The 11,748-nt window shown below is 35.4% G+C and overlaps 1 protein-coding gene across 1 annotated transcript; it reads right to left on the reverse strand.

Annotated features, from left to right (window-relative positions):
• Window positions 1-269: 269 nt before the first annotated feature.
• Window positions 270-1,085, reverse strand: LOC122294905 (S-protein homolog 3-like). Its single transcript, XM_043103895.1, has one exon. It carries the CDS (start codon window positions 1,009-1,011, stop codon window positions 553-555), a length of 459 nt encoding a protein of 152 aa, XP_042959829.1. The 5' UTR covers window positions 1,012-1,085; the 3' UTR covers window positions 270-552.
• Window positions 1,086-11,748: the final 10,663 nt, after the last annotated feature.

The raw sequence follows: 11,748 nt of genomic DNA on the forward strand, positions 1-11,748 counted from the left end.
ATATCATGTAAGTAAGCACTTTACTAGTTCATGACGTGGTCTATCCACCAATTTGCACATAGAATTTTCTAATAATAATAATATGCATTTTTTTCATCCTAATTTTTGGCCGATTTAATGTCCTTTATCTCGAAGGCTCTAAAAGAGAGAGTCCATATTTAATATATAATTGACAATTGAAATCTTTATGAGCATGAGCTGGAAAATCATTCGCGGAATAACACTAGGGGCCGGTATGCTTGGATAAAAAGAATTCACAATATATGGACTTGACACAATGAACCTATTTTATTTGAATTTGGCTTAATTAATTCCTCAAGAATAAGCTTATGGCGACTCAAAAGATCAATGACAAAAATAAGATTGAGTACTACAATATAATATTATTGCATGACTACTCATATATCATGATAGTCTTAAGAACAAGAGCAGATCACAGACACTGCATACGAGTGATCTGTCTCTTACTGTGTTTTTATAAGGAGAAAAAAAGGGAAACCATGTGACATGTCATGATCTTCAAAATCGCCATTAATCGATCACAATCGATCGTCAATAATGCCAGCTATAGCAAATATCATACTGATTATCATCATGGTTGAGCATACATATATCAATTAGACGAGCTTTCCAATAACATTCAGTGCAACTAGTCTCCTCTCTATGATAGTCGTAGATGTCGAACCAATACTTTTTAGCACACCCATCGGTATTCCAACTAAAACTGCAATAGAACAGTGTGGAACCAAAATATGTAGGCCTAAAGCTGAATTCGTAGTAGCTATCGTTGTAGTGCAGTAGATGCTCGCCAAGATCGTCATCCCGAGATTTGCAATGAAGTTGAAGATCAATTCCCAAATCCAATTCATTAGAGATTCTCACATGCACTCGGTCATGTCCTGCAACCATATCAAATGTAGTTACAAAGAACACAAGCTGCAGCAGATTAATCAGAAGCAGAACATGAAGAGCTTTTGATGATGATGATGATATCATCATGTAGTACTTCATGATATATAATTTGTTTGCAAGCAAGGTTTTGATATATATGGAGGTAGGTTATACGTACTTTGGTACTGGTGAAAACTTAGATCTATCTCAACTTCGATCTTAGCATACATGCATGGGTTTTTTATATAATTTCTAAGGCTGCATGCATGCATGCGCATCCTCCATCCACGTATAGTATGTGATTTTGCAGTACACAAATTAGTTGCATTATTTTGGTAATATCGATCGTTCATGGAATGTATTAGTATATACAAAATTCCATATTAGATTATGCCTGTATCGTGGGTAAAAGATGATCTGTACGTATTATATACATATATAAATTCAATATTATTGGTAATTAATTACTTATAAATGCCCTGGCAGCCTTGCAAATGCCATCAAAGTTTGATTAGAAAATATTTCTCAGTACTTATTGAGTTACTTAATTGATATAATATCAGGATATTCTTACTAACTAAACAGCTATATGAATTAAGAAAAGAAAGTAATTACCAATATATATAAAAATATATATATATATATATATATATATCAGTGTGTCTCTATTTATTTAAATTAAAAGCTCGGATTTAGGTTATACTAAATATTCATCCATCCAGGTTTAACAATTTAACATATATGGACGGGTATACGTAGCTTATCATAAGCTAGCACCGTACTTTTCAAGAGGAGATCAAAATAAAAAGAAAAAAAGAGTAATGCTACTCATTATCTCATGATATGTCATTAGATGATTGAAAATTATTTATTATATTTTATTTGTGAACCTATCATCTAATGCCACATAATGAGATGATAAGAGGATGATGAAGAACAAATGATGAATAGATTTTTTTATTTTGACAAACATACATGATACAACATTAATGGCCTATTTTTGGCAATAGCATATATTATATATCTTTATTTGTTGATCAATGTTTTGTATAGGCCTCGATTAGTACTATAAAAATTTTGTGCGGTTACATTGTAAAAAATGGACTCTAACATGAAAAAATATAAAAATAATAGTTTTTTTTTTTAGGAGGCTCCACTTTTTACAAAGGACCTATAGGAGAGTACTTACACACCTAAAACTTATACGTAGCATATGATCATCTTTGCTAGCTACACGTACATTCCAGTTTGTTTTCAATTATTTTGTGTTGGCAAATTCCACCAGTTGGGAAAGCTGCCTGCAAAGTTAAAGATCGACCACTGTTGCCATGAATCTGCATTTAAATGACTTGTTCCATTGTAACTTCCTTGACAAGTTGTTAGACTCCTTGAGAGTTTCTATGCAAATTTAGTTAGAGTCCAATGTACGAGAAAAAGATATAATTAATATTATAGGATCCACCTCGCGTATCTCTCTAGCACTCTAAACCTTCTACTTGGCCGAATGCAAAACCTCCAGAGAATGCGAAACCTTCTACTTGGCTTTGGGTTTGTTATGCGCACAACCTTCGACCTTATGCCTGATCATGTCTTTTAGATTAGTTAAGTTTTCTGTACAATCCTTTGTTTTAATATGGTTATTTTTTTTCCCTCTCTTGCTTTCATAATTTCTTCTATGAATGTAATAAATTTGCCAAAAAAATTGCAAGCAATTTGTATGAAATAGGGATGTGTCGGGCTGCGTTCACATTAATCTCTTGCTGCCCGTGGTGATTGAACTAATTTTAGGCTTCCCTCAATGGTGGTTGGGCATGCAGGCTTTTTGGTTTGTCATGGGCGTGGTGATTGCCTTTGGTTTTTGCAGGGAGGTGGTGGAACTTGAACATGGAAGGCAACATGCTCGGTGTGAACTGGAGTTTGCAGTGGCTGCCACTTGCCGTTGGTAGACGATGGTGGTGGTTTGCTACATGTGGAGAGGCTACTCTACATTAGGTTGTTACGTTCGGCTTGCTGGTCGTGAGGGGGGGCTGGTCGGAGGAGATGTGTATGGTGCGGCCACTACAAGAGATTTGCCTTTTTTCGGGGATTAAAAGTAGCTGCAAAAAACCTATAAATCGCCGAGATAACTTATTTCTAGCGAAAATTTACTCGCCGAACTGTACTCACAATTGTCTAGCGCCAAAGTAAGTGTGTGTGCATATACATAATATATGTACACATATATGATATTAATTAATAGAGTGGCATCACAGTGCATGAGATTATTTTAAAAGCTGATTGTTCTGTCATCAACCTATTAGTTTGTCAGCATATGTGAGGGTTTCTTATTCAAAAAGAAACCAAAACAAAAGCAAAATTGATCTCAATTTTACCTCAAAAAATTTTCCCAAACTCGATCAGAAGTATTTTCAACCAACTTGGTAAAGAAGCCAAGTAGATCTACAACCTGAGGCACTTCCATCAAATTCACCACAGTCAAGCCCAAGAACAAAACAAAGCCAATTAAATGCCTGCAAATATATCGCAAATTAGAAAAATACATTGATCATCTACTAGTGAACAACAATAAAAGAAACCCTAGCCGGTCTAGATTTGTAGAAAAACACGAGGGCCTTGGACAAAGAAACAGTGAGTGAAAGAGATGGAGGGACCAAGGAGAGGAATCAAGAGAGGGAGAGTGCGAGAAAAGGATGGAGAGAGAGCAAAGAGACAGTGTGGGGAGAGAGAGAGAGAGAGAGAGAGAGAGAGAGAGAGAGAGAGAGACTCACTGGCTAGGGAGGTGCCAATGATGATGGTGCGGCAGCAACACAACGTGGGAAGGGGTGGTAGGGCACAGCGTGAGAGAGAGAGAGAGAGAGAGAGAGAGAGAGAGAGAGAGATGAACAGAGAAAACACTATCGGGATGTGGGAGGAAGAAATAAAAGGTGGAATTTTAAAATTGTGACTTTGGCAGCAACAATAGTCGCCGCAAAAGGTACCTCTGCACGAAAACGTTTTAGTGGTGGTCATGTGTCGCTGTAAAACGCTAGCTAACTTATTCTTGCTAGAAAATTCATTATTTCCACCCAATTCCCAACAAGCTTTGTTGTGGCCACAAAAATTTTCCATAAAAGGTTGAATTTGTGGCGTTCTTCCTCTTTCCCCGAAAAGAAAAACCCACTATAGTAAAAATCAGTTTTTACGGCTAAATTTCAATTACTAGAAATAAATTTAACCGCAAATGCCCATTTTTTCTTATAGTGGGCACATTGTCTCCACTTGGTTCCACAGTGCATGGGACGTGAACACACAAATTGAAGGGGTCTTCCTTAACCTTCTCTGGTTCAACATTTATTTCCTTAATCATTGGAAATAAATTTAGCCGCAAATACCTATTTTTTCTTATAGTGGGCACATTGTCTCCACTTGGTTTTACAGTGCATGGACGTGAACGTGCAAATTGAAGGGGTCTTACTTAACCTTCTCTGGTGGCGCATGGTAGTGGGAAAAAAAATCGATGGACATGAGGGAAAATACCTAGAACAGTAGCCCTAGTTTTAGACTGAAGATGATGTCCTCTGTGAAAGAGGATAACTTCTATACATGCAAGTCTGAATCTAGGGTTTCACAAGTCAAAAAACATGCACACGGGTTGGGCCTATTTCATGGGTTTTGGGTCTTAAGTTAGTCTCTAAACACACACATACACACACACACAAGCCAGCTAGGCTCAATTTTATGGCTAGGTCACTTAACAATTCCAAATGGCCGATCTCTAATTCTAAAATGGGCTCAACTTGTTCAATTAGTAGTTTTGGGCTTTATCAAAATTCCTGGGCCCACTTGTTCCATAAATAACTAAGGGGCTTTAACCTAATTAGAAATCTCCTAACCAATTTCAAAAATAATAGCTTGTGGGTTTATTGAAAGTAGCCCCTTAAATCTAATCTAGGCCTAATATAAAAAAATCCATATTTCACCATAACAAATTTTGGGCCCGTGGCCTATTCAAAATTATCCATTAAATCTCAAATGAGCTTCCCAAAAATATTAACCTTAATAAATGAATAGTTCTAGGGCTTGGGTTTCGGCTTTATGCTGGGTCTAGGTGTTATAAGAATGGTCCTTGGAAAAGTTATAAATTTCAAACTAGTGGTATATGCTCCAAGCCACTGAAAGCTGCAGTACTAGAACAATGTTCTTTCCCAAAAGTTTGGATGGAATTTGAACTCATAAAAACCCTTTGGATGACTAATTACATGGGCGCCAAGATAATTATCTGTAGACTTGCAATGGATTGAGACATCCAAGTCTTTGCCCGAATCATTCAACATTTGTACATGTGATTGAACACGTTGTCCTGCAACCAGATCAAATAGTATAGTATCAAGACTATTAATTACATGTTTTTGTTCAATATTATTGGAGTACTCATCATTATGTTTGTTGTGTACTTGAGTAACTACATGGATTTTATTAATTTATAGAGTCGTATGGGGTTCCCACATTTACTAAAAATTGCATTGAGAAAATCTGCTCAACCTCCAGTTGGTTCGCCGCACAACACACACTTGATGTGGCAAACCCAATTTGCCCACCCACGTCACGATTCTTCTCCCTCACCCCCGGCACCCCTAAGACTCTTCTCCCTCACCCTAGCACCCCTCAATGGATCCCCCTCACCCCAGCCCCCCTTACTCAAGATCCCCCTCACAAGAGATCCCTACAAGTCCCTTCGAATAATCATCTTTAAAACTCAAAGAAGCAATTCAGTATCTACCCGTCAGGCGATAGGTAGTGTCAAACACATGGTAACCCACTATGCATAATGCTAGAGAAACTCTTTATCATGTATAATACAATACAACACAAGCATTTACATCTCACTAAAATTAAATGTTGACCATTTAATACATAACATTAACAACTATGTAAATTCACAAAGGTTGTGTTTCTGATAACATTAACAACCAGTTATAGGTAGAAAACTAGCTAAAACCTAAACTCACATAGTCGATTAGTAGGCTGAGATTACCCATTTACATACACAATTAGTAGGCCAATTTTTGCTCAAACTCAGGGACTGATTTACACTAAGTCCCATGGAGCAAGCACAACATATCTTGAAGATACTAAAAATAGAAAATTAAAACAAAGACTTTAAAAATGGAAAATTTCAAGAAGATTTATAAATGTGAAAAGGGGATGGGGACAATAACTTCACACCTTGTCATGTTTGATAGCATTGGCTGTGTGACAGTATTACATGACTAGGTTGGGATAACAACCTCATCAACACTAGCACCAAGTTGTGATTCTCGGAGTTCACTATATTATGATTCATCATCAAATATTTTCTTGTAAGTTTAAATTGACAAAACAAAAATTAACATCTATTAGAAATGAATATGCACGCAATCCAATATTTATACAATTACTCGTCCAAAACATACTACATGTTTCTTCTTTCTCTTCGTTCTAGCCTTCTCCACCATTAGGACCTTTCTTTTTGTTGGTGGTCTCCCTTTCCCTTGAATAATTGGGGACCTAATATTTTCTTACCCTTGTCAATGACCAAGTTCTCTTTCACCTTGGTTGAACTGGACTCCAGCTACAATCTTGCAAACTTGTGCTCAAACTCATTCAAAAGGTGCAAGACAAGAATACATTGACATGGTCATCACACGTATCGCCAGTGTCAGACATCTTTTAACCACAAGATCATACTGTTGTGCATCTGTATTGACCCACAAGTCATCATAACTACTCTTGACTAGTGTGTATCTCCTCTTTTAAGTCATTTCTTCATTGATCCAAGATATATTTCTTTGGTATTACATGAATATTCTTCATCTGACAGGCTTTAAATGCGTACTTACAGATAATCACCCTCATCTCAAACAGGGTACACATGTATTTAACTTCACATTCCTCCTTATTATGGTAAAATAAGCAGTTGACTATTTTCAGTCGGGTAGTATGGATTTACAAGACTATAATATCCCTATAATGTAGAAATAAATAATGCATTACTTAAATGCTGCAATATCGGACACTACGACATTTTCAAATAATTACCAATGTGTATCACACCTGAGTTGATAAAATTGATGTAGAAAACTAGGTGTCCTTCCATCTTCTTCTTCGCCCATCACACTATTTCAACTAAGTTTTGAGAAAAACAATTAATATCAGCAACCATGCCAAAAATTAATATCAGCATAAGCAATCCCTCAACATACCCATAACATTTATCATGCCACTACAACATGATCACAACCAAACCAACTAAAATGTAAAAGAGTATAAAAGGCCAAAACCAAGCATGCATGTCTCACTCTCAATAAAAGGCTCAAATTAGATCTCAATCACACAATGCCCCCCTGAACGTGGCTTCTCTGAAAAATGTTTCCTCCAAATGTCCAGGTATTGCCAACACACCACCACAATTTCATTGTTGTGAACCTAGTTAAGTTCTTAAGCTTATTGTTGTGATTATTTTCAAGTATCCTTCTGGTCATGGCATGTAATTGACATCATGAATATGGCCAACAAGTTTTTTTATTATGCTAGGTTGGAGATTATCCATCTTTTAGATCTTCAATCCCATAATTCTATAGGTTTAAATTCATTGAAGTTTTAGTCAAACTAATCTCTAATTGCTTTTATGTTTTTACATACAAAAAGGTTTAGAAGCACAAATGAAGGAAGAAAAATCCTCTAGCTGCTTACAGCCAACAATCATACCTACAATCAAGGAAATTTGTAGATAATATCTTAGCATATCACCATCATCAACAACAATATTAGAGATACTACTTAGGTGTGTATATATATGCATATGTAAAAAGGGCAGATGCACTGATTTATGGGTTTCTCTCTTTCCTTGCTTTATGCCCAATCTCTATAGTGTGTGCATAAGAACGAATTTCAGTTTGATACAGTTCCATCACAAAGCACAATCTCATACAAGAAAAACTAACTAACCCATATAAACGTTTCGGTGTTGAACTAATTTTCAAGGGGAAGAAAAGTTGAAAAGCATTCTTAGATACTGCTTAGTTTAAGTATCTTCATGCAAAAGCCACAAAATTTTTTGACAGATCAAGAAAAGAAAAAAAAAACGAAGGAAAAGGTTTATGCCATTCTCGAATGAGAAAATACCCAAAATCATAATCCAAAAAACACATATCCAACAAACACAAAACCACAAATCCAAGAAACACAAAAGCACACATGATGATTCATGCTATAAATGGAGTGATACTGGAAAACGAAATGGAGAAAAAAAAAAAACTTTCTTTCAAGTTCTTACCCTTGTTGGTGACCCTAGACAATGGCGAAGTAGAAGACGAGCGGTGAGAAGCAAGAATGCGAGTTGTGTGACGAAGACGTGCGGAAGGAGAACCGAGCTGGGGGAGGGCAAAATTTTGGATTTACAAATGAGCTATTCTAAAACACATGTTTCATTTAAAAAACAAAAACAAATTACATGTAAGCTGGTTTTGGAGGTTGTGTAGAAGGACTCAATTGCATTTGGCAATTGCTTAGAGCTAGGCAAATGCCAATAAATTAAAAAAAAAATGCCTTTTTTTTTTTGTTAAAACTGTTGCATTGGATTAGCTAAAAGGAATTATGTAAACCTTTGAGCTACAGTGAATCAGAAGGAAAAGTTATATTTGGCGTGACACTGTTCACAAACCACATACATATAGTTTATTCTAAAATAATTATATCCAACTGCAAGAAATCTACCTTCTCATGTGAATCTGCTCCCAACACTCCATTTCTCTTTCTTTCGCTTTCTCCCTTCCCTCTAGGCTAACCTAACACTCCCTTTCTCTCTGTTTTCTCTATCTCTTTCTTTCTCTCCATTTTTTTTCCTTATTTCTTTCCTTGTCCTAGGATTGTGCGATTTCTTCTCTCTCGGCTTAGCTCAAGAATAGTTGGCAACTAGGACAATCGGTTTGGGGGTGAGAATCGACATCAAATGTGTCCCTACGATATGAGAGCATCAGTTGGATTTTGTTAAAATTATTACATGCATAATCTATTGTTGTGATTTTTTCCTTAAATAAAATGTCCAAGGCAATGAACTTCAAAGGGGTATCTTAGTTTATTTGAATAAGTGACAACAAAATTTAAGACTTTTGAGGAGAATAGCATTTAAACCTTCCAGTATGTACAGCTGAACAAAAAACTAGATAACATAATTTCCCCACGCAATCCACAATTTCATTTGTTTCCAAATTTATCTGCCTTTTGTGTGAACAATCAATATTATAGCCTTTTTTTTTATTTTTTTTTTTATTTTCTTTTTTATAACAAGTCAATCATTCATTCACATCAAAAAGTCCTTACAAATAGAATTTTTATCAAGCAAAATAGCTTGACTTACACAAGAAGAACATGAATCTCATCACATCACAATGTCATCAACCTCCTTTGCATATCTAGCCAATTGATGGGCAGCACCATTACCCAAATGATTAACATGCTCAAGTCTTGCTTTTTCAAATCCATAATCATTATGGACTATTTTCGGGAATATTTGTGCTTTCTAATAAGCCCCAACTCAACTTAAATACTATAAAAAAAATTAAAAAAATGTAAATAAATAAATGATCAGCCCTACTTTTAATAATGCCTAGAAGTGACTACTAAAGTTTTTTTTTTTTTTTTAATCATGAGAATGCCAAGTTATAAAGGGTGAAAGGCATGAAAATTAATGATGAGGTAGTGGTGTTTCGAATACCAGTCGCCAATTTCATTAAATTGAGATCTTTGAGATTTGGATTTGATTGAGTCAACACATGAGTACTCTTTTTCTTTTCCTTTTTTTTTTTCTAATCAACACAGTACTCTACTTGATCACGAAACTTCTAGATCAAGTAGAGCAAGCCCCTCTAGCCTTATTAATGGCATTTATGTTTTTCTTATCGATTAAGTTATACTTTTTTATTGGCATCGTGTATTTAAAATAGGGGTGGCTTACCGCTGAGCATACTGTCCAATGTTATTATTTTTTATATTTTTTTAATATTTTTTAATCACTTTCTTAATTATTAAATAAAATATATATATATATATATCAATATATTTAAAATCAGTTATTTAATTACTAAATATTTTTTTCCCAAACAATATACTTGAGTGGTACCGCGCGTGCATCAGTTGGCACATTAGCATTTCTCTTAAAATAGTATTTTAATTTTTAAAATATGAAAATCGATAATGGAATGAATTAGTTTTGGACCGGATTAAACACACCGATTCGACCAATTTATTGATTTTTTTTTTAATACCCCTAACTACAGTTGTATTTCTCTTATTCCTCGTAATTGCATATGCATCTCTTCCAACCGGTACCTTTTGGGAGACTAGGGACGTCCATAGCGTCAAAGTTGCGAGCAAATGAATCGGAGATAAGGTCAATGTCCGTCAAGAAGGCAGACTCCAAAGCAAAATGGGATAAAAGTGATTTATCTTCACCCAATCATGTGCAAGGTCTTCTACCCAGCTTGAAGATCTCTAGCTTGAAAATGGGACCTCGGGAAGGACTCAAGGTAGAATTATGGGGATTTCAAAGCAAAAAATAGGGAAAAAAAATTTGATTTGGAACTTGCTGGTGCAACAAGCTTCTAATCCAACCAAATGGTGAGACTACGCAAACAAAGATCTGAGAAGATGTGGGTTTGTAGCTCGTTTTTAGAGGTAATGAAACGAAAATGGAGGTTTGAAAATGGAGGGTGTACCTTGCACGTCAGCATGTCACGAATGCAGTGTAAAAAGAGTAAGTACAAGTTGCATTGCCCATTCAAAAAAAGTTGTAATGTATTTTTGTAGAGAGAAGCTTAAAACCGGATGGGTGTAAAGCTGAAATTTACACCCTCGAATCATAAATAAACACATCAACGGTCTCATAGGTTTTGTATATGCTGGAAAACACACGTTGTTTCCGTCAGTCACTCTATCTCTCCGCATTAAGGGCTCCTCTCTTCTTCACCCTTCTTCCAAACGAATCCCTCTTTGCGATATTTGCAAGGTATAGATTACCACAAATGTTAAAACCCTTATTTTGGCTAGACTTACATCTTCGTAGTTAATCAAAATTGTTCTTTTTTATTCCTTTTTATGAATATGTTTTTTTTTTTTTTTTTTTGTAATGGGACTTTTGTATTTGGTCATATGATTTGGGTTCCCTGTAGGAGAGAATAGCTTTTGATCTGTTATTAATTTTCTAATTCAAATGGCTAACAAGCACGCCCAGAAGCATAATAGGTTTCTTGTTTCAGGGTCTAAACTCTTCATCTGAGATCTACGACCACTCTCTATACATCCTCGGCCTTCTCCTCTAACGTTGTTTTAACAACTATGATTCTTTTCCTGACTACAAGTCTCAGCCTAGGATCAAGAATCCCAGTTCTTGCCTCTGATTGCCTTCATTTTTCTTGAAAATATCTATTACGGCAATCTAAATTTGTTGGTCTGTTGGGCTGCTTCTATCAATGATGGAAAGGGAGAAGAAAAAATTGTTACATAAGATGATTGAGATGGAGGGGATGGGGTGAGGTCGACAAATTTTTGGATGTATTGAAACAAATTTGGAGTCTTTTTAATTGTTATTTAATGTCGATTTCTCTCAAAAAAAATAGAAGAGAGGTCTTCATCAATTTTTTTTTTTATGGTCCGAATAATTCTATTCTGAGACTTGATCTATACCACATACCATCTACATAACATAATTTAATTTGAAAATAAGTTTTAAAATTTGAATCTTACAAATTAAATTATGTTATGTGAATGGTTTGTATAAGAGCGTTTTAATAATATTTCTCTTTTTTTCCTCGATCTAATCTATCGGTAGATATATAATTT

This window comes from Carya illinoinensis, chromosome 14, assembly GCF_018687715.1.
Source record: "Carya illinoinensis cultivar Pawnee chromosome 14, C.illinoinensisPawnee_v1, whole genome shotgun sequence".
Classification (NCBI taxonomy): Eukaryota; Viridiplantae; Streptophyta; class Magnoliopsida; order Fagales; family Juglandaceae; genus Carya; species Carya illinoinensis.

What these genes read in the sequence shown, in the direction of transcription:
- LOC122294905 (XM_043103895.1), bottom strand. Translation starts at nt 1,011, where the DNA reads ATGAAGTACTACATGATGATATCATCATCATCATCAAAAGCTCTTCAT.